Below are 24,902 nucleotides of genomic sequence, written 5' to 3'. Positions count from 1 at the left end.
TCTGGATATGATCATTCATAAACATTTGTGGACCAATTTGTAACTGAGGATGCCCTAGACCATCATATTATAAAACCCCAGATAGGGACACCTGGATGGCTCAGTGATTGGGTGTCTGTCTTTGGCTCAGGTCATGATCCCAGAGTCCTGGGATCGAGTCCCACATCAGGCTTCCAACAGAGAGCCTACTTCTCTCTCTGCCTATGTCTCTGCCTCTCTCTCTGTGTCTCTCATGAGTAAATAAATAAAAAAATCTTAAAAAAAAATGAATCCCAGAAAAAGCAATCACATAGAATCTACCATTTATAACTTGACATACAGAACTTTATCAATGACAGAAAAGTAATGATTTGGGAGTAGAGCATCATACAACAAACTTAATAAGTCTAATTTGAGTTAAAAAACACATCAAAGGTACTTACTAAGTTATTTTTTGAAGAGTTTTTTGATGTATTTCTAAGTTAAAATTATTTGTGAACACTTTACTTTTTAAAATCAGAAAAGTTAAATTATTTTATTAATGTGTATTGAGACTCACCCTTTATTAACCTGATGAAAGTATTTTTCAAATTATTTTCATTGTTTTCTCAGCCCTTACCTCCTTAGTCCCTAGTCTTCCTGGGAAAAAATCTGTCTATTTGGTTAGTTTTATGGGCAAAGAGACTAATTCCTGTGCATAGTTCTAAATACTGCATGCATGAACAAAATGTGCTACTAGATTACTCTGGGAGAAATAAAATTCAAATGAATTTCAATTTTTGAATATGAAAATTGAAAATTTTCCATTTCTATTATTTCAATAATTACAGTGTAAATATGAAGGTATAGTGAAATGTCTTAGAATAAAATATTATTTTTGCATTCTATTTTAAAGACTATTTGAACCAATGATAATCATCTTAATGTAAAATTCCTATTACTATGTAATAGCCAAAATAGTATAAACTTCTACCAATATAACTGCCAAGGAAAGTAAATATTTTATTTTTAATGTTTATTTTCATATATTTATCTATGAGATTTGTTTTTAATTGCTACTTCAAAACAACCATTCATATATAAAAATAATTACACTGAAACAAGAAAGCACAACCTCTAGCCAGTATTCATTAAAATATTCATCAAAGACACTGCAATAAACACCATGTAGAAAATTCGATTTTCCAAGTCCCTAAACTGTGTCTATCTACACATAAATTGTTCCAAAAACTGAGTATTTCAATGGGTATTAACTGTTTCAAAGTTGAAAAAAAAATGTTTTTTAAGCCTTAATAAGGTATACAGATATAAAAGTTAATATTTTTCATATACATTTTTTGCACATAAATAGCTAGAGAAAATATTAAGGCAAAATCATGAATTTCTTGATAAATTTCACTAACAGTCATAAAACTTTACTCTAGGAAACTATCCTAAACCTAGTAGAAGAATTCTTTGAATCAATATTTCAATATTGTATTTCACACTATCTGCATACTTCATCAAATATGATAGTTCATGCTAACTGATCCTTCACAGAAATCTTGAATAAGTTTCAAAACATTACGTGTATTTAAAGCATAGCCCTGAAGGCTACCAATTTTTCTTACCTGTGCTGTCATCATACACAACTGTGACAGTTTTCCACTTGAAGAACTGCACCAAATCCAAAATGGCACGGCTGAGTGAAGAGAAGTCTGGGTAAAGACTGACGTAGAAGGAATCTTTGTTGTCTGACACCTGGTGCTTCCAGCGGGTCTGTATGTGGGGAACCCCCAGAGCGTTGCAGATGGATTGCACAGCATTTGCTGAAGAACTGTGTGAAGGCCCAAAGATGGCAGCTACCCCAAGAGACAGCTGATCACAGGCTGAAGAGGAGATAGAAGTCTGTCAATAATGAAGAGAGATGCAAGCTTGCCAACATTACCACATTATTATTGTAAGCCTGAAGGTTTATACTGAAGAAAGATTTTGTTTTCCTTATAAACAACATCTACTTTTAGGTAATTTTCATATTTTCTCTAACTCCAAACATTTTCAGTTTGTTAGGGAGGGAAATGCTTCCAGACATCTGCAGCTCAATGTTCAAATAATTCTACAAATAATATCAAGAGAAGGAAAGAGGAAGAACATTCTAGAATTTAAGAAGGAAGAGGAGTGTTCGACTTACAAAATTAGATTACATTAGGAGTTGGAGGAATAGGGTTCCTTCCCAAATTCACTGACTACCCTCTACAATTTTAAATTATTCATAATCAGATGCCATTTGATTTCTCTTCTCCACCTAAGAAGCGAGGGCCACACATAGCTAAATATTTATACATATCTGACAATATAGGTCAAACTATGCATACAAATACACATTCAAAACCTAATATGGCTCATTAAGGGTGATTTCATATGAATTAATCTCATTGAGTAGAAAGAATAAAATCATTACTATTTAAATATCTTTATTTACTTGGCTTTTGTACATGTAGGTTTTTATATTGTTCTAATTTTTTTTGAAGTTTGTGTTGAGGGATCCCTGGGTGGCGCAGCGGTTTGGCGCCTGCCTTTGGCCCAGGGCGCGATCCTGGAGACCCGGGATCGAATCCAACGTCGGGCTCCCGGTGCATGGAGCCTGCTTCTCCCTCTGCCTGTGTCTCTGCCTCTCTCTCTCTCTGTGACTATCATAAATAAATAAAAATTTAAAAAAAATGAAGTTTATGTTGACTCATAAGAAATTTTATTCACATCAGTAATAATTACGGTAATTAAGAAAGGCATAACTAAACCAGAAGCTATTCAGATGAGAATAGATAAACTATGATAGGACTTCACATTCTATAGGTCTTCTGAAGTAAGTAGGGAGTTTGGGCTCAGAAAGTAAATAATTATTGGAAACATGAAAATCATCTTTAAATATCTGAAGATCTGGCTTATGAAAGAGGCTTCAGTTTGTTTCATTTGGCTAGAAAAGGAAGAACTAGGTAAAGTGGTTAGAAGTTTCTCATAAATTTTGATACAATTTAAATAAAAAAAAAAGGAAATACAAAATGTCCAAAAATGGATGTCTGTTCCAAGAAACAATTGTTTACTCATCACTGCAAATTCTTAAACAGGACTAAGTAGAGTTATTATTGAGATTTAGGCATCAGTTAGGTGCTCAGACTGAACTTCTCCAAAATAGTTTATAATTCAACTGTGTGAAATTTTCTGATATTTTCCTTCAGAAATTTTGCTGCATAAAACATAATGTGATGGAAGGATTCTTAAACATAGAGATATTTAGTAAGTAAATAAATTATAGTTGGAAAAAACGTACTTGTTTACGATTGGGCTCCCGGTGCATGGAGTCTGCTTCTCCCTCTGCCTGTGTCTCTGCCTCTCTCTCTCTCTCTCTCTGTGTGTGACTATCATAAATAAATAAAAATTAAAAAAAATAAAGCTGTCAAATCTACTCCTAAAAAAAAAAATAAAATAAAATAAAAATACAAGAACCATATATCAGAAAAAAATGTTAAAATTTAAGTATCTGATTTCTTGTTGTTTTATTGCCTTGGAAAATATTTTGAAAAGCTTTTTTAAATGTCCAATCAATTATTTAAATTATTTTATAATTAATCATATATATATATATATATATATATATATATATATATATATATACTGAGCCACCCCAGGTTCAAAAATTACATCAGATTTCTGTCTTATATTATTCTTTTGCATACTCCTATGCCCTCTTACCAGTAATAATAGCTCAGTAAGCAAGAACTTCATGAGGTAAGACCCAAATGAAGACTTTCATGCTTTCAATATCTCATAAAGAAAGTTACTTATTATGTTTATTTGAGCTCTTCCTAGCTTCAGGCAAAAGTCAATTAATGAATTTGATTTTCAATAGATTTTAATGGGTGACAAAATCTGTAAACCCCTTTTAATATTTTGGAAACCAAATGAGTTTAACACCTCATAATTCCCAAGATAGTAACCTGTTTTTTTTGCTTGTTTGTTTGTTTAAATATTTTATTTATTCATTCATGAGAGACAGAGAGAGAGAGGCAGAGACACAGGCCGAGGGAGAAGCAGGCTCCATGCAGGGAGCCTGATGTGGGGCTTGATCCTAGGACTCCAGGATCACACCCTGGGCCAAAGGCAGGCACTAAACCGCTGAGCCACACAGGGATGCCAGTAACCTGTCTGTTGTCAGAACATGCTAGTCTGTTTTTTAACATTGCTCCTTTGAATTCACCATTAAGAAATCTATTAATATTTTTTATACTTCACTCATATTCCATATTCTTTGGTCTAAATTATTTCATTTCAGACATAGTTTCTTCTTCCTAATGGAAACAATCATGAACTATGTCACTAATCAAATGCAGTTGTCTTGCAGTTAATGACTTATTTTGCAATTATGATGACAAATGTAGTATTTCAGAATAACCTTTACCCTTTTTTTTCCAGCCTTTAACACCTTTCATCACCCTGACATGGTTCTGAAAAGTGGAAACTTATTTGTATTCATAAAGTTATGACTTCAAAGGGCAGACAGATATGGGCTTTGATAAACACTAGTTATCTCGAGGATAAAAAGGATACTTTCATCTTACAGAATATTGTACCTTATCAGTTGCCATTAATATTAATGAAATTAGAAGAAATCTTGACCAAGTTAGAATGATAAATAATTATGTACATTTCTATTAAGGTAAGGTAGCTAATAAAACAATATTAGCATTACAGAAAAGTAAATGTTGTTTTAAAAATATGAATTTAGAACAAATGCTTTGTAAGCCCACTTCTTTGAGAAAAAGCTATATTATGAAATTTAATTCCTGTTACATGAATGCTAACTAGACAAAAGAAAGGATCACCCACTTAAGACAATTAAGAGTATGGAAACAGCCCTCAAAACACATTTGTTGTTCGGTTAAAAATATCCCTGCCTTGGTAATAGTTCTCTATTACTTTCCTTACTTTATAAATATTAAAGTCACATTCCACAAAGTTATTTTTCTATTCGTATCCTTAAGAACACAGTTTCACAACATAATAAAAGAACAAAATTTATAGAGTATTCTAATTATACTCTCCCTATAATTCTATTTTCACATCATTAGCCATTGATTTTCAGTTACAAGAAGAAGTATTAACTTGTTTAAAAATGGGCGTAGAGGGGATCCCTAGGTGGCTCAGTGGTTTAGCGCCTGACTTCAGCTCAGGGCATGATCCTGGAGTTCTGGGATCGAGTCCCACATCAGACTCCCTGCATGGAGCCTGCTTCTCTCTCTGCCTCTCTCTCTCTCTGTGTCTCTCATGAATAAATAAATAAAATCTTAAAAAAATGGGCATGGAGTACACATAAATGAAAGGTTGTTGAAAATTTTACAATGACATTTTAAGATTGAGCTGACATTAGGAAGTCACTAGGAACTACAGGACTTTCCAGGTAGTCAGTAAATTGAGACAATAGTAATATGTACTGGAAGTGACAGATAGTAGAAGTAAAAATGTAAGAATGGATTCCAAAAATTTCTAAAATCCACTGATGTATAATTTTATTTAGTGGGGTCTTAAAAATATGAATATTTTGATAAGAAAATAGGATTATTGAGAAAAAAAACAATTTCAAAACAATCACGGACCTAACTGCATTTCATGTTATAAGCATTTTTTATAATATTAATCATATCACCTTACCTTCCCTGATAAAATTTAAATGCATTTTTAAAAGAAACATTTGCATGAAAATATTCCTAATGACTTATTAATTACATTTGGAATTTAGAAATCTCTCAAGAATACCTGGAAATTTGAATTCAGAAAATATAATGTTAAATATTTGTCAATTACCTTTCTTGGATGCTTCAAAACTATCATAGAGGTTTATCTTCTGGGTGTCATAAGTTAGAGTGGTATTGGGCAACAACGTTCTATTTCTGTTGATTGTGTTCACAGCAAATCTGAATGCAAGTTCTTCAGCTCCCATTGGGCCAGATTCCACATATTCAAAAATGCCACCTGGCAAAGAGAAAGAATAATCATATATTTCTTACAAGATAGAGAAAATGTATAAAGTTTTCTCAACCTTAATGTATGCATGCATTTATGTTTGTATGTGCACATGTGTGTGTGTGTGTGTGTGTGATTTACTTAAGTACATGGATTTTGTGCTTGCTTCTTCTATGAGCTTGAATATTCAGGAAGTGCCTTTTAGATAAGTCATACTGTTAAAATTTATTTGCTATAGCTATCATGATTTAACATGATTAAAATATGATTTTGTTTTTTTTTTAGTGATTCCTTCTTTTAGAGCCTAACCTTGCCTTAAGTACCAAGCATTATCTCTCAAAATTTTGCACACAGTTCCAGAATAACCAATCTTTTATACTGATATTATGCTATAAAGTTAAGCATCAGGAAAATTACATTTATCTGCTTTAATTAAGAAATCAGAAATCTTTAGCATAATTTCTATGGTGCTTGTTGTGTTAAGAGCCCAAAATACAAATTTTCACTTGCAAATTCTAGCAAGTGAGCTTGCAAGAAAAGAGAACAAAGTAGCATTTTTCTATTAGTTCTACTCTTTTTTTAGATGCTCCTTGGACATTTGTGAAAGATAACTCTCACAAACAGTGCAAATCCTTTGATCAGTGAATAACAAAGCATATAATTTAGGCAATAAAATGTAGAGTACAATTCAAAAACATGTCCTTTCCATTTGTCACTTTTAACCAGTTATGTCTTAAGTCCAGTTTCCTCATTCTTGTCACAGCCTTGCTTCTTCTTAATATTTCTATTCAATGTTGAATGACCACTGGGACCTTTGCCTCCAACAGAATCTCTTCTTTATTGTTACTTTGGTAAATGGAATGAAAGGGGGAGCATCTGATATTTGACACTGTCCAACCTCTATCTTTGGAAAACTAGTACTGCTTTAACAATAGAGAGCATTTATCTTTTTCCCTTTCAAATTTCATGCCTGTACTCTCAGTACAGTCATTCACAAATTAGTAAGGCATTGAATAAGCCATTTCCACAGTTTGCAATTCATACCTCATCAAAGTCTTTCAACACATAAATGTCAGGTGACTATACAATCAATAAACTATTCTAAATTAGTAAGAAATCAAGGTATGATAATAATTCCCCTAAATATGAGGAATTAGGTCTCAAGAAAATACCATAGTACACAAATTTATATTCAGGAAGAATTAGAAAATTTGTTGTACTTTTAAAAATTTCTTTAAAGATTTTATTTATTTATTTGACAGAGAGAGAGAGAGAGAGAGAACACAAGCAGGGGGAGTGGCAAGCAGAAGGAGGAGAAGCAGGTTCCCTATGGAGCAGAGAACCTGATGTAGGGCTTGATCTCAGGACCCCAGGATCATGACCTGAACCTAAGGCAGACACTTAACCAACTAAGCCACCCAGATCCCCAAGAAAACTTGTTATTTGACACCATATTAGTTTGAAATATTTCTCCTATTCTTTCAACTAAACTAATGGTATTGTTATTCGCAATCAACTTATTGTGAAATAGTACTTTGAATATATTTAAAATCTTTACAGACTTATGCTAAGCAGAAGGACAATAAGTATTTACATGCCTAATGTGTGTCAAGAACAAAATTAGATGTCTTGTATACGTGGAGGAGAATAGTGGTATGAGCCTAGACTCTGAAGCCAAATTTGGTTTACATTCTGTTTCTGCCACTTGCCATCCATATAAATTTGGTCAGTTGCTTAAATCCTCAGTCTAAATTTCTTCATCACTAAAAAAAGGATGATAACGAAGGCAACTACATAGAGTTGTTATAAAAATTAAATGTTATCTCATAACAAAGCACTTAGATCAATGGTTGCCATAGAGTAAGCACTCCGTAAGTGTCTAAGATTACAATGAATCTTCAAAGTAATCCCAAATAGGATATTTTATAGAAAAGAACTCTTTTGGCCAAAGGTCATATAGCCGTCATATGATAGAGCCAACATTACAATCTGTTCATGCAAAACGTCAAAGCCCTTGCTATTATACTACAAACTAGTACTTTTCTTCAAAATTTCATTCAGGTAAAAATACACAAAACTTCCTAAAGCTGAGACATAATGACTTTAATAATAATACGTAATTAGAAATGTAAGATGCTACATAAAGGACAGAAAAATAATCGAGCAGTTGTAAAGTACTTCTTACAGTTAATTAGGAATAAAGGGTCAATTATAGAATGCAAACCTGAAGTTGTTTCTTCATAGTAAAATAAAATGAAAAACTACATCTTCTACTTTCCTTAGTTCAAATTATAGTTTCTATGTGGCATAAATACAAAAGAATGATACAAAAATGATCAATATTTAATGACAGTGGGTTAAAATGTTCCTATTCTTTATCTCTCTTCAAAATAATTCAAATTCAAGTTTACGTATTTATTACTGGTTTGAATATTTAAGGAATTCCTTCAAAATAACCCATTTTTATCTTAATTAAATAAAATAAATAATTGATTTTTATTGATCCAAAGCCAGAATTTAAGATTTTATATATAATAATAATATCCAGACAATGGAAGCTTTTCAGGCACATATTTTCTGTAACATCTTCTAGTCATGTTAACTCAAAAAAAAAAAAAAAGGGGGAAGGAAGGAAAAGAGAGACCACTACCTCTGATTTGTGGAGGGCAAGTATGGACAAAGGGATAAAAGAATTCAGTAAAGAATTACCTTCTGGCTGGGGCGGGGGGTGGGGGGGACGGAAGAATTAATTTTCCAAAAATTATCAGATGGGTACCTTAAACTTAACTGGGGGAGAAAAAGAGAGCTTTTGTAATTGTATTTAAAATTTTGGGAAATTTAGTAACATCTAATATACTAATTGATTAAAGAAGATAAAAGTACAATCACCATATTAGATGGTATGAAGATGCCTGATAGATATCACTACTAATCTAATTACTCTAGTTTATGAAAATATTTTTAGAAAGCAAATAATGGGGTCACAATGAAACTTTATAAGATAAAAATCACATATTAAAAGTAAATGTCATATTTAAGAGTAAAATAGAAGTCCCAGTAATGTCAGGAAAAAGATAAGAATATCTACAATATCTTCTTTTACCACTATTCTGGAAATTTTAATAAATGCAATTAGAAATAAAAATTACTTATTAAAACATAGAGATTCATTTTTATTTCATTATATACATAATAAAGAGACACAAATATCCCTTGCCAATGTATTTAATAACAATGAAAATAACAAAATTGAAAGAATTTATCATGAAGAAACCTCCATTAAAACAAATACTAAACAAATAAGTTCATTAGGCAGAAAAAAAATGATCTCAGAGGGAACTACTATACTGTTTAAATATATGAAGTATAAAGAAAGGGTAAGTATGTGGGTGATTACCAATGAATTTTAACTAAACAAGCAAGAACAATAACTTCTTATGAATTTTGTAATGTATTTAAATCAAAGTGCATGGTAATAACACAAAAGTTGAGAAAAGCATAAAGAAAATTAAAGAATGTTAATGTTCTAGCAACATTGGAAAGCAAAGAATTATTTTAGACTAATAATTCAACAATGCACATTTGAATTTCTAAGATAAAGACTAAAATAATGAAATAGCATATAATTAAAAATTTAATGAAGGAAAAATGACATAATAAAATTATTTTATTTGTCCAAAAATAATAAGAAACTTAAGTAAAATAAATAGAAAAGGAGAGAGAAAAAGAAACAGTAAAAGAACTAGTAAGATGGTTAAGTGGTAGACCTAAAACACACGAATTAGTAATTACATTAAAGGCAAATGAAATGGATTCACATTTTAAAGTTTAAGATTCCCAACAGGATAAAAAGGCACAAAACTATAAGCTACCTGCAAGAGAAATAGTGAAAAATAAAAGAAAAGATGGGCAAAGTTATCCAAATAAAAGTTGGTGAAGCAATTCTAATGTTAAAGTAGATTTGAAGGGATCCCTGGGTGGTGCAGCGGTTTGGCGCCTGCCTTTGGCCCAGGGCACGATCCTGGAGACCCGGGATCGAATCCCACGTCAGGCTCCCGGTGCATGGAGCCTGCTTCTCCCTCTGCCTGTGTCTCTCCCTCTCTCTCTCATTCTGTGTGACTATCATAAATAAATAAAAAATAAAAAAAATAAAAAAATAAAGTAGACTTGAAGAGAACAGTGTATGTTATAATGATAAAAAAAGTCAATACACAAGAATGATAAAATTCAGACTCTACGTATACTATTTTTTTTAAAAAGAAAACTTCTATGATATTGACATAACTAGAATGAGATACAGATCATAGTGGGAAACATTAAGACACCACTCTAGCTCATAGAACAAGCAGACAAAAAAGTGAGTTAAAATTTAGATGATCTGGGATCCTTGGGTGGCGCAGCGGTTTGGCGCCTGCCTTTGGCCCGGGGTGCGATCCTGGAGACCCGGGATCGAATCCCACATTGGGCTCCCGGTGCATGGAGCCTGCTTCTCCCTCTGCCTGTGTCTCTGCCTCTCTCTCTCTCACTGTGTGCCTGTCATAAATAAAGTAAAAAAAATAAATAAATAAATAAAATAAAATAAAATTTAGATGATCTAAATATATTTGACCAAATTAACAAAGATGAACACAGTACCTCAAGATAACAAAATATTTTTTCTTTCAAAATGTATATTTACCAAAATTGATCATACACAAGGCCATATACTAAATCTCACATAAAAAAGAGAGAAATAATTCAAAATGTGTTCCCTCACCACAGTGATACTAAACTAGAAATAAATAACAAAAAGAAATTAAAGAATATAGAAGTTTATAGAATTTAGAAATTAAAGAATATATGCCTAAGTAATCCATGTATCAATAAAATCAAAATAGAAATTACAAAATTGGCGAACAAAATAAAACTGAAAATTTGGCATTTTAAACTTATAGAATACAACTCTGTCCAAGCTTAAAAGAAAATTTGAGACTGAAAATTAAAATAAAAGATAAAAAATCAATTGATTAAAAATCAACTCCATCTCAGATATCTAGGGGGAAAAAAAGAACAAGTCAAATCCAAAGGAAATATAAGAAAAAAATAATAAAGATCAGACAGAAATAAATAAAATAGAAAATAAAATACAATAGAAAAACCACACATACAAAGCCAAACTTTGGTCATTTGAAATACTGTTAAGATCTATAAAATCTTAAGTCTAATCAAGAAGAATAAGACAGAAATTATAAAAAGAAGTTACACACCAACTCTTCATGAACATATAGATGCAAAAATCCTAAATAAAATACCGCAAATTGAATCTAGTAATATATAAAGATAATAATACATCAAAACCAAGTGGGTAGAGAGGTTCCTCTAAAAATTAAAAAATGAACTACCATAAGATCCAGTAATTGCACTATTAAATATTTACCCAAAATACAAAAATATTAATCCAAAGGGATACATGTGGGCAGCCCTGGGTGGCTCAGTGGTGTGATCCTGAAGACCTGGGATCAAGTCCAACCTTGGGCTCCCTGCATAGAGCCTGCTTCACCTTCTGCCTGTGTCTCTGCCTCTCTCTCTGTGTCTCTCATGTATAAATAAATAAAGTCTTAAAAAAAAGGGATACATGCACCCACATGTTTATGGCAGCCTTTTCTATAATAGTCAAATAATGGAAACAGTCCAAATGTCCACTGTCTGATGAACAGATAAAGAAGATGTGGTATATGTATACAATGGTTACATTTATGGCTAATATTAGCCATGAAAGATGATGAAATCTTGCCATTTACAATGATATGGATAGAGCTAGAGAATAAATATTATGCCAAGAGAAATAAATCAAAGACAAATACCATATGATATCCTTTATATGTGGAATTTAAGAAACAAAACAAACAAGCAAAGGAACAAAAGAAGAAGCCAATAAACAAACTCTTATGATATAAAGAACTAATCATTTTAGTGGTCACAACACAACCGCAAATTGATCTATAGTTTAGGATAATCCCAATGAAAACCACAGCAGACTAAAATACAGAAATGCAAAAGGCCTAAAATAGTAAAGTAATCTTAAAAGAAGCAAAAGCTGGAGGACTTACACTACCATATCAAGAATTGTAATAATTAATTCAGTTATAAATTACTCAAATTAGGTATTAGTATAAAAGAAGACTAATAGAGGGCGCCTGGGTAGTTCAGTTGGTTAAGCATCCTACTCTTCATTTTGGCTCATGGTGGTGTGATCAAGCCCTATGGAAGTTTCCAAACTGAGCATGGAACCTGGTTAAGATTCTCTCTCTCCCATACCTTGTGTCCCTTCCATCCCTGCTCATGCTCTTTCTCTCTAAAAAATAAAATAAATTATATGTATATATATATATATATATATATATATATATGTATATATATACATATATATATATATATATATATATATCAGTAGATAAATAGAACAGTACATATAATCCATATAACAGACTTTCACCTATATAGTCATTGACATGTAAGTGATAATGCTATAGTGCCAAGGAAAAATAATTGTATTTTTAATAAACGTGCCTGGATCAATCTGATAATCACACCTTAAAAAGTCATTTCAGTCATGTGGCTTATAATAATAATAACAATGTTAAAAGAAAAACAGGCTAAGAAAATATTTCTTTTAAAAAAAAAGACAACTAACCATAAGGTAAAAATATGTCATATTTTACACATTAAATTAAGAATTCCCCAGTTCTGGGATCCCTGGGTGGCACAGCGGTTTGGTGCCTGCCTTTGGCCCAGGGCACGATCCTGGAGACCTGGGATCAAATCCCACGTTGGGCTCCTGGTGCCTTGAGCCTGCTTCTCCCTCTGCCTGTGTCTCTGCCTCTCTCTCTCCCTGTGTGACTATCATAAAAAAAAAAAAAAAAAAAAAAAAAAAAGACTTCCCCAGTTCAAGAATTAAAATTAAGAATTCCCCAGTTCAAGAAAAAACTCAGAGGGTGTCTGTGTATGTGTACGTGTGTGTAAGACAGAATTCATCTCCTTAAAATATTCGAAAAAGAAAATGGCAGTCAAATCAAAAGAAATATGGGGAGAAAACTTGAACAATTACACTCCTAAAACTCCTAAAAAACAACCAAATCCCTGCTGTGGTTTAGGGATAATAAACATGAGAAAGAGTTCAATTTCATAGTAATCTGGACAACAAAAATTAAAATTACAGTTCAAAACAATTTTACATACTCTCAAAGAATTACAATGAAAAAGACAAGTGGTATCAAGTGCTGTTGGAAATGTGGAACAAGTAAACCTCCCATACATTGCTGGTCTCTCTAGAAGCTGGTACTACCTACTTTGAAAATTGTGCATCAGAGTCTTTTAATATTGAAAATACACAAGCCCTGTGATCAAAATTTTACTCCAAGATATATCCCCAACAAAAGGTGCATGCATGTTCATCAAAAAGCATGTATTCAATAACCACATGCAACAATATAAGATGAATCTCATAAAATATTGAGTGAAATAAGTCAGACACAAAAGAATACTGCTGTATGAATGCATTTTTTAAAGACTTTAAATACTGATGTGAGTAGGGAGGGTGCATGATGTTGTTCTGAGGTGCTGGTGATATTCTGTTTTTTAACTGAGGTGTTTATATATGTATTATTAAAGCCTTACTTTAAGATTTATGCACTTTGGTATATAAAATTTGTAATTCTTTAATAAAATTTTACTTTAAAAAACAATTGCATAAAAGCACTAAGGCTTTTCTAAGTTTGATAGCACAAGCTGTAAAAATAAAGGCAATACTGGTGAATGTAATGTAAATATTTAAAAAAATCCATAATCAAACACATAAATATGATTAAAGAAAAATAAGAAAATATATGAAAGTACATAAACTAAATCTCAACATAACATTAAAAAAACAAAAAGGTTAGTATCTTTGCTATATGAATAATATTAACTATAAGAAATATGATCACTGCTACAGAAAAATTGGCAAAGAATATGAATCATTTATAATATGTGCAAATAACCAATGAACATATTAAAATGTTCAAAAATAGACTAAAATAATTTTTAGAGATTAAATATCTTAAGGTATGTGAGAAAAAGCACAGTTGAAAAGAAAAATAAATTGATAAACTTCCTTGACAATCTTTCTTTAAATCTCTCAAGCTTTAAAAATATCACATATTTAATTCTGCTAAATCTACTTGTAGGATGTAACCTGAAGAAAAATGTGGGTGATGTAGCAGCAAGGATGTCCACTTCGTTCATAACAACAATATGATTAGAAATGCTCTAATTATTCACGTAAATTATGGTACATTTAACTAATAAAATAATATGTAATAGTCATTTTTTAAAAGATTTTATTTATTTATTCATGAGAGACATAGAGAGAGAGAGAGGCAGAGACACAGAGAGAGGGAGAAGCAGGCTCCCCACCAGGAGCCTGATGGGGGACTCAATCCCTAGACCATGACCTGAGCTAAAGGCAGATGCTCAACCACTGAGCCACCCAGGCATCCCATCTAGCCATTTTTAAATGATTTTATAGAAGTTATTTGATGACAAAAATGCTTTACAAGTAGTTTTACAATATGTACTTATACATAGCAAAATATCAAGTATGATTTATTAAATATGATTAATTCTATTTTTTTCTTGTCACTTGTTTGTAGATTTTAATTAATTAATTAATTTCCTTGCTTACTTATTTTTAAGAAAGAGAGTGGGAAGGGGCAGAGGGAGAGGGAGAGGGAGAGGGAGAATCCTAAGCAGTCTCCACACCCAGCCCAGAGCCCAACACAGTGCTCGATCTCACAAGCCTGAGATCATGACCCCAGCCAACGTCAAGAGTCGGATTCCAACCGACTGAGCCACCCAGTCACCTCTTTTTGTATGTTTTAAGTTGTTAACAACGAATCTGTAAAACTGAATAAAATATGTTTTAACATGAAGCAAGACTATTATTAAGGGGTAGCAGAAAACAAAAGAATAGCAAGAAGATACTATGAAATCTCAGGGTATTTCTGCATTTGTTTCTTTTACGATGAGAAAGACAGCATGTTTAGATGATAGGGAGAGAACGACAGAAAGAGAAACATAAAAGGCAGAAAAGAAGGTATTCCTGATGGAGCCAGGTAGTGCTCAGGAGGAAGAGAAGATCAAATCCAAAGGAAAGGGTAGATAAACCTGGGGTTAGTAAAGACACCTTACTCATTCAAGCAAGAGGCAATTATCTATGAGCTGCTCATGTGAAGACGGACAGGATACTGAAAGAATGAATACATATTTTATCTATTTTATTGTGAAGTAGAAAATAAGGGCCTATAAATTTGATTCTCTAAGGAAGAAATCAGCTACTTCTTATGTAAAATTATCTCTGCTTTTTAAAAATTGTTAATAAAAATTGATGGGCAGCCCAGGTGGCTCAGCGGTTTAGAGCTGCCTTCAGTCCAGGGCGTGATCCTGGAGGTCCTGGGATTGGGTCCCACGTCGGGCTCCCTGCATGGAGCCTGCTTCTCCATCTGCCTGTGTCCCTGCCTCTGTCTCTCGCTGTGTCTCTCATGAATAAATAAATAAAATCATAAATAAATAAATAAATAAATAGATAGATAGATAAATAAATAAATTGAAAGGCAAAGCATTTTGTCCACCTGTTCATAAACCTACAGAAGGATAACTGTTTACATGATTTTGATTTTGAACAGGGCTTTTCCTCTTTACATAGCTTGAGAAAAATAATTGTCATTTTGCATTACATACATCCTATAAAAAGTATTTGCTTCTAGACTTATTAATTTTATTATGAAGTGTCAAATTGTATGTAGCATTTCATAAGTATGTGGTATATGAAGACAGAATTGCTACCCTAAGGAGTTCAGAGCCATGTTTGGTGGGTAAAATACAACCCAGAGTAATAAAGAACACAGAAGAACTATGTGATCCTAAAACAGCATCTTAGTAACTTACAATTATGGACTTTCCTGGTACCAAGAGTCATTCAATTTCACATTTTCAAGAATCTAAAGCCTGCTTTCTTATTATCATCAAATTCCCTATTTTCTTTAGGATACAGGCAACATTTCACTGTTGTTTATGCTTACCTTTGGCTTTTTGAAATTAAAAAAAGAAGCAGCAATAATCATTCTCACAGCTTTATTTTTGTTTGGTTTAGTTGTTTTGTTTTTTTGTGTGTGTTTTAATTCAGTAAGAGCCACCACATCTCACGTAATCTCTATATTAAACAATAAAATGCCTGCAGTTCTTTCTCCAAGCTTATTCTAAAAGTTAATAGTTCTCATCACTCTAAATAGGCTTGATAAAGAAAGACGAAAAGAAATAGAGGAGAATAACCTTCTTTTTCACAGATTTATTTGTTGTACCTTGTTTTCTAGATATGAAAGAACAAATGGCAAGTAATCCCTCGTTTATACAAAACTCCCAAACACTGAAACTTCTCCTTCAGAAAAAAATATTAAGCAAGACCCAAAATAAAAGATTTATATTAGCTAACTGCTGAAGCCTCTCCAAATCTTTTCTCTTTTAGATCTATTTTAACTATTCCTGAGGATTGTATGACTCATAAACCTGTGATGGATGTGCCAACCACCATCACATCTAACTTCTGAGAGTTTTCAAATAGGTCCTATCTTAAAGTAAGTAAAAATCAGTGTTTTACATATGCTTAATTTAATAAAGAAATCAGTTCAATGAATAACATATTATTCTTTCAGAAGATATGCTAGTTTTTTTCCCATCAATTGTTATAATAATCTTATTTTCTATTTAAATAAATGCAAAACATGTTCTCATTTTAATTTTATACAAATCCTTATCCAAAGAATAAAATCATCATGCTTCTCTGTAAATATGAAAGGCTATTTTTTAAATGCCCTGGATATTAACTGGCATTAGGGAATTGTTTCTTTTTCTCTGTAGGCAAAATAATGCTATCATTATTGTGTAAGAAAATACCCTTGTTCTTAGGAGATTCATGATGAGTGTTTGGCTAATGAAAGAGGGGAAGAAAAAGAAGAGAAAGAAATAAAACTCCTATACTTACCATTTTGTTATTACTGCATGTTTTTAGCAGATTGATCAAAAAGACCATTAAATTAATCTGCAAGCATTTATCCAAATACTATGTACTAAAATTGTACTATTATTGAAAATGCAATAGAAGAGTCTAAGAATGACATAACCAATAAATAAATCATCTGGTCTACCTATCCTCTGGATACTTAGATCGCTTCTACTACCACATATGGGTCTCCAGGAATGGCAAATTTGCTGCCATTTGAAGTTTTCTCTTACTTCCTGGGATAGCTCTAGAACCAGCTGTCTCTTAGAGCTCTAGCACCAGGTTCTACATATTTTTTCATCATCTGCTTCCCAAAATCTTCTAACCATTTACTCTGATTAGAATAAATTTAAGCCCAACTTTCATATGGTCATCATTCAGAGTTTGAAAACACATACCATCTTCCAACGGTATTTTCTTTTTTCCAGGTTAAAACTTTCAAATCATTTGCTTATCATATGATCTTCCATTTTTCCAGTTATTTTTTTCTCTGAAAATACTCCAATGTATCCACAGCTCATCATGGGGTCCATTTTTAAACCATATTACAAGTGAGTCCAAGCAAAGCAAAATTCAGTCAGGCCGTCAATTTCCTAAACTAATTGTTTAAATATAATATAGATTTTTTTTTTTAAGAATACAATATCATCATGTCAATTCATCTTAGGCTTACTGTTAAAAAAGTTTATGTGTATAATGTACTTTTTTAAAAAAGATTTTATTTATTTATTCATGAGAGACATAGAAAGAGAGAGAGAACGAGAGAGGCAGAGACACAGGCAGAGGGAGAAGCAAGCTCCATGCAGAGAGCCCAATGCAGGACTCAATCCCAGCACTCCAGGATCACACCGAGCCAAAGGCAGATAATTAACTGCTGAGCCACCCAGGCACCCTGTGTGCAATGTACTTTTAAATTTTTTTTCATATATGCCTCTGATAAATATCATCTATTTATTACCTAATTTTCTAAATAAGATTATTTGCATTCTTATCACTAACTCTTTATTAATATCAGTTTAGTCAATATCTAATACATCAAGACAAGTAACTAATACTACAGAGATATAGTAAATGTGTTTATTTTTCCTTTGCCATGTGAAGGTTCACATTCAGTTTTGTTTCTATGTCTAAGTCAGTGATAAAAACGATGAGCAAGAGAGAATTAAAGACAAAACTTCAGATCCCAATCTCATGGACACCCCATTGGAGGGTTTTCCTACTATTAAACTAGCTAATGATCTTCTTAATTATTCCATCTAATGGTTCGTTGGTCTCCATCATTTCTGCTGGAACATCACTGTAAACCTTTTCACATACTTGACTAAGTCCAGATACACCATACTGTAATAATGTATCTCCACTGGATGTTTCACAGTTGCCCCTACTCTGGGTTTCTCCTGCAACCAGAGTAATATTTCTAAACTACAACATCAATCTTGTTATTTAATTTCTTAAGATCTTTCAATAAATGCTTAATTTTTAAGCTTAGTACCATTTACAAAATTCTTCATAGTCTATCTTTTGCCTCTCTCTCTGGGCTCCTTTCTTGCCATTCCCACTTTCCCAGTGCCACCGCATATTAAACCACCTACCTTTCTCTGAGTGAACCAGGATCAAATGCGACTATTCCTTCCAAGTGATGTTCCTCTGCCCAGGAACCTCTAGTTTCTACCACAAATACACATACATACATACACACACACACACACACACACACACACTGATACATACATCTGCAACTTTCTCTCTCTCTTAATGTATTGTGAGCCTCAGTATAGTCACGTTCTCTGGGAAGATATTCCCCACTGGCCCTAACCCCCACCTGACTAAGTTGTGTCTCTGATTTGCATGGCCTTGGTTTCAGATCTTTCAAACATTATAATGTATACTTCTATACTCTGAAACTTAAGAAACTTAAATATATGAAATATGTTTAAATTTGAGCTCACTGTGGAGAATGAAAGCTTCTAAGAGCCAACATTTGAGAGTATACTCTATATCAGGCATTGTGATAAATATTTTATAAACATTAATAGAAAGTCATCAAAAATGTAATTGAATCACACTTTCTGTACTTAATGTATTTCCCATTGTTATAATATTTTATATTTTAATTCTGAATATAACTCTTACATTTAAGTGTTTACATTGGTGAGTCTAAGAGTTGTTTTTCTCCTTTATGCTCCATAGTCTCTAAGGCAGTTTAATTCTTAGGCCAAATAACTTGCTTTACTGAGTCTATTGTGTTCTGCTTCAGCAAGATCTTGGAGCTGGTTCAGCACCCTAAGTATCTTGCCTTAGGACAGTTACACAGTCAGTAAGTAACAGATGCTGGATTAAGACACAGGAGACCACGATCCAGGCCCCATCTTTTAATCATGCTGTACTGCATTCTGCTAAGTAATATTGCCACTCTATTTTCAATCTCTGGTTGTTTTCACAGCAACTTTCCTTTTTTTGAATGGTGAGCACTTTGAAAAAGATTCTTGAAGTTTTGTATCCATATGAAATATGATTATAACATTCTGAAGCTGATTTTGTGTGAATTTGATGGATGCCATTCTAGTGACCTATTTATGTGCAGGTAAAAAATCACATGTGCACATGAACCTGGTTGACTGAGGCACCACAAAAAAGTAAATTAGTAGGTCACAGCTCCCCAAAAGGGGATTGTACAGGAAGTACATAGTATAAGGTATGAATTTTCCGAGGAGAGAAGTGGTGACTCATCTCTACTGCATACTGAGAGATACCTCTTGCTCTTCCCACCTGCTTTTGTTACCCCTCAGCCATGAAGCAATGGATATTTCTAAGTTAATGAATAGACTAGCTCCAGTATTTCGAGCAATATTTCTAGGGACAATAATATTCTTCACTCTAATGTTACTGAGTCTTTTCCAACAATACAAACTTGCAGCTTTGTCAAGATTTCAAGTAAATTAAATACTATTCAAACATGTGGCTAACGAAAATTTCGTGTGTAGAATGTCCTGGAATTATTTGAAGTTATAGCACTTTGCAATTCATCAACTATAGAAGATATGAGGGCTACTCTTGCATACCTCCTCCTCCACCTATCATACCCCCTACAACTCAAACTTGTGCTGGGCATTTGGAAAAAGGAAGCTGCTGATGCGGTCTAGAATAAAGAATATCTATCTGTTGGAAGGCATACTTTAAACCAAAATCAAGTTGTAGGAAATAATGTCATAGTCCTACCATACAGAGATTGGTTGTGCTCAGGCATGTCAATGTGCTTTCTTATTATAAAAATAAATAAGCTTCTAACTTTATAAACCTCCTACTGTTTCCAACATAGTTTTTGCCAGTGGATAGAAAATAGGTGTTGATTTTTCTTTCTATAAACGGACCCTTGTAAACCATAGAGAGAACGTGGAGTTACACATTCAAATAATATTACTTTTAAAGCAGATGTACTACATACTGCGAGGAAAATTGGGAAATGGGTACTTAAATGTTAGCAATTTAAGACCTAGAAGGAATGCATACTGATTGGGAAGGCAGATGCTTGAATAATATCAAGATATAAATAGAACAGATCAAACTGAGATAACAGGGAAGGCAGCCACATGAATAATCACCATATAAACAGTATAAATAACACCAACTATTTGAGGCCAAGAGCACACACTTTAATTATATTGATTTTTAAAAAATAGGTCAGCTAAATAAAAAGAAAAGGCAAAAAGTGATTGAATGAGCAAGTCCCTTCACACTCCAGACCTCTGTTTTTACTTCTGCAAAATATAGGCAATGGGTAAAATTATCTTGAAGGTCAGAAAGTTAGAAAACTTTTATGATTCTAGGACTGTTTAAAAACTGTAAAGTTGGGATGCCTGGGTGGCTCCGTGGTGGAGCATCTGCCTCTGGCTCAGGGCCTGATCCCGGCTCAGGGCCTGATCCCAGTCAGGGGATAGAGTCCCACATCAGGCTCCCCACAAGGAGCCTGCTTCTCCCCCGTCTGTCTCTGCTTCTCTCTGTGTCTCTCATGAATAAATAAATAAAATATTTAAAACAAAACAAAAAAAAACCTTGCAAAGTAAATTGGGAAGCATCATTGATTATGTCAGAATTTAAAATGTGGTTACTAAAAAAAAATTTAAAAATAAAATAAAATAAAATTTGGTTACTTGCCAGTCTCCTACAAATATGGCATGCTCTTTAACACCCTAATGTTCATTTCCAAAAAGTATATTGATTTGAGAAACCATGTGTCCAAATATTACTGAGTCCAATCAATAAAAATATAGTTGGAAATACATTTTTTTGTTTTGTTTTGTTTTTATTTAAATATATTATTTATTTATTCATGAGAGACAGCAGGAGAGAGGCAGGGACACAGGCAGAGGGAGAAGCAGGCTCCATGAGGGAGCCCGACGTGGGACTTGATCCCAGATCTCCAGGATCAGGCCCTGGGCCAAAGGTGGCAATAAACCGCTGAGCCACCAGGGCTGCCCTGGAAATACATTTTAAGTTTGCAAAGAGCTATGCAAAGATGTTAGAAGGGTATATTAGAGACATTAAAATAAAATTTAAGTTTTAATCCAGAAAAACTCATAAAAAGATGGTTAGAAAATTGATATTTTAAAAAGTCACAAATCAATTTAATAGCAATAGTGCAATCCATGAAGTAGCTTAAACATGTAATTTGATATTATATACAACAGAATTTAAATTACTTATATGGACTATTCAAGAAAGTCTTTTAATTTCCTCATATATAACTATTCTGTTGAGTTTCTTTTAAAAAATCTTTATGCCATTAATTGGACTATTAACTATTATGTTTGAGCCACGTATTTTTATGTGTTTATTATTTTAACTAAGGAGATAAAGGGAAATAAAAAAAGTAACTACTTTCGCCATTTTTAGGCAAGGTTCCTTAAAACTCTTTAAAAAAAAATTCATAAGAGACACAGAGAGAGGCAGAAACACAGGCAGAGGGGGAGGCAGGCTCCCCATGGGGAGCCCAATGCAGGACTTGATCCCAGGTCCCTGGGATCAGGCCCTGAGCTGAAGGTGGATGGTTAACCACTGAGCTACCCAGGCATCTGGTTCCTTAAAACTCTTAAAAATACTTTTGCTTGACCTTTGTTTTGTTTTATTGTTTGACCTTTTTAAAAATTGTAGTATTAATCAGACATAAAGTATTTTGAGATTGCTAAAAAGGTTAGCATTCATGTGACTGTTGATAACACCTCATTATCTCCTTGGTGAAGCCCAACTCCACAAACTCTCCAGACAGATGTCATGCCTTCCACTTGAAATACCTCTTTCTTGGTACTTTTTGGTACTTCTAAGAGGTATAACCTTCTACTATGCATGGTTCCTCTGAAAACTCTTTGAGGATGGGGGAAGATAACTTATTCATCTCTGACTTGCTGGCCTGACATACTTTGTGTTTTTAATAAATGTTTGAAAATTAAATCACTAGAATGAGAAAGGAATATGACAATGTTGTAAGTATTAATACAAAATAAATGGAAGGAGGGTTGCCTGAGTGGCTCAGTCAGTGAGGTGCTGGACCCTTGATTTTGGCTCAGATCATTATCTCAGGCCCCACATCAGGGTCCATGCTGAACATTGGAGCCTGCTTAAGATTCTCTGTCCCTCTTCCTCTGCCCCTTCCTGACATCTGTGTGCTTGTGCTCTCTCTCTGTCAAAAAAAATAATAATAATAAAAATGGAAGGAGATTAGAATGATATTTTTATAACTATATAATATAAAATAAATATTGTTGAAACTGATCAAATTGCCATTATATATTTTTATTTTCCCAGGCAACTAAGAGAATCATGTGGATCAGGCTGTGTCCCTTCCTCTCTGTTTTTCTTTACAGATATCTGGAAAGCCTGACTTATTTGCTAAAGCCCTTTGTAAATTATAAAGTGTTATGAATTATTTTTATAATTAGGACAGTCTGTAAAATAGGGTACTTTATCTTTAAGGCTAATTGGAATTTATGAAAAAATTCCTAATCTTCAGAACTAGTTTTAATTTTCAATAATGGATATTATTTGCTGAGAAATTTAAACACTGAAAGAATCCAGAGCAGGTGTGAAAAGAAAATATTGTGGAAAATTATTTGTCATGAAAAGTGCAAATATATAAAGTGTTAAAGTTAGTAACTTTTCTTTTCCAGACATCTAATTCAAAAAAGCATGTGGAAATTTAAAATCAGATAATGTGGCTAAGCCAGTATATATCTAATATAGAAATAATGTACACATATGTGGGTGTGTATGCAAAAGAGACTCATACATAAGCAAGATCTAAAGAAAATGTAAATGACAAAGTAGTTAATCCAGAGACCAAGGTGTAAAGAAAAACATAGTGGCCTGACACTGAAACAAATAGGTCACTGACAAAAATATTTACACTGACTCCATGTAGACACAACCTAAGTGAGTCTCTCTTATAGTCAAATGAAATGACCTCACATAGATTATGGATGCGTCTTTTTGTGTCAGAGTGGAGAGTACATACACACACACACACACACACACACAGATTTTCATTTAAAACTGAAACTACTCAAGAGCTCCTGAGAGTAAACTGTGAATCTATAATCAAACAATCCTTTTTTCAAAAAAAAAAAAAAGATACTCCTAAAAATCATTAGTGAGAATAACTAGCCTGTAAACTCTTGTGAATTTGCTCCATGCTGAATTCCCACCTTTTAGCTGAGTGTCTATCACTAGATAGATATGGAAGAGCTAGACAAATTATACTAAAAATTATGCATATTCAAAGATATTTGTAGCAGTACTATTTTTAATAAAACAAACTAGAAACAATCTAAATGCGTATCACCTGGGAGTTGGTTCTATATAGCATTGTAAACCACTGGAATAGTGTGCAATTATTAAAATAGTTGGGTAGATGTACATTTATTATCATGTAAAAATACTCAAAATATATTGCTAATGAAATAGGTCAAAATCAGCATTTTTAAAAAGATTTTATTTATTCATTCATGCAAGACACACAGAGAGAGGCAGAGACATTGGAAGAGGGAGAGACAGGTGGGACTCATGTGGGGAGCCTGATGTGGGACTCAGCCTGGGACCAGAATCACGCCCTGAGCTTAAGGCAGATGCTCAACCACTGAGCCACCCAGGCATCCCCCAAATCAGCATGTTTCTAAGAGATAATAGTGGTTAAGAATAAGGTCTCTCTCATTGAACCCCATATTGTACACCTGAAACTAATATAACACTGGACATTAACTGGAATTAAAATAAAAACTTAAAAAAAGAAGTAGGTCTCTGAAGTCAGCCTGCTTGAGTTCATAGTTCACTTCAGCTTTTATGCTGAGCAGCCTTAAGCAAATCACTTAATTTCTTTATATTTCAGTTTCCTACTGGAAAAAAATACGAAGCTATTTGTATTACCAACTACCAGCTTCATAGGATTATTGCGAAAGTTAAATGAAATAATAAAATTCTTAGAACAATAGTGCTATTTCAATAAAACTTAGCTATTTCATTTTAGTTATGTCTAAATATGTACTTCTAGATATATAAATATAAATAAGTATACATATATAGGAGTATGTCTGAAAGGATAGACATCAAAATATTGAGGAAAGCTGTGAATAATAGAATTATAGATAATTACTATTTTCTAAACTTCTTGAATTTTATATATCTGAGATACCTTTACAGGCAGAAAACAATTTTTGATGATGGAGTAATTGGGGACAGAGCATTATGCCATTTTAGATTCTTAGGATAAAACAGAACCCAAGCAAAAGGAAGAATGTTTCCAATCTTAGGGAAATATCCAAATATAGATTCACCCAACTTAACTCATCACTACAGAAATGAA

The 24,902-nt window shown here is 33.0% G+C and overlaps 1 protein-coding gene across 1 annotated transcript in view; it reads right to left on the bottom strand.

Moving 5' to 3' along the window:
* The window catches only part of GRIK2 (glutamate ionotropic receptor kainate type subunit 2), a 633,334-nt gene that overhangs the window by 390,636 nt on the left and 217,796 nt on the right, over nt 1-24,902 (bottom strand). Inside the window, exons 2-3 of the mRNA XM_055329533.1 lie at nt 5,818-5,985; nt 1,590-1,847 (exon numbers count right to left, since the gene is read on the bottom strand). Of these exons, the coding sequence (XP_055185508.1) occupies nt 1,590-1,847; nt 5,818-5,985 (426 nt within the window). The remainder of the gene's footprint in view (nt 1-1,589; nt 1,848-5,817; nt 5,986-24,902) is intronic.

The sequence above is a fragment of the Nyctereutes procyonoides genome, unplaced genomic scaffold, assembly GCF_905146905.1.
Source record: "Nyctereutes procyonoides isolate TBG_1078 unplaced genomic scaffold, NYPRO_anot_genome, whole genome shotgun sequence".
NCBI lineage: Eukaryota > Metazoa > Chordata > Mammalia > Carnivora > Canidae > Nyctereutes > Nyctereutes procyonoides.
The sequence above is the reverse complement of the archived record's forward strand: the minus strand, read 5'-3'. Positions and strand labels throughout refer to the sequence as shown.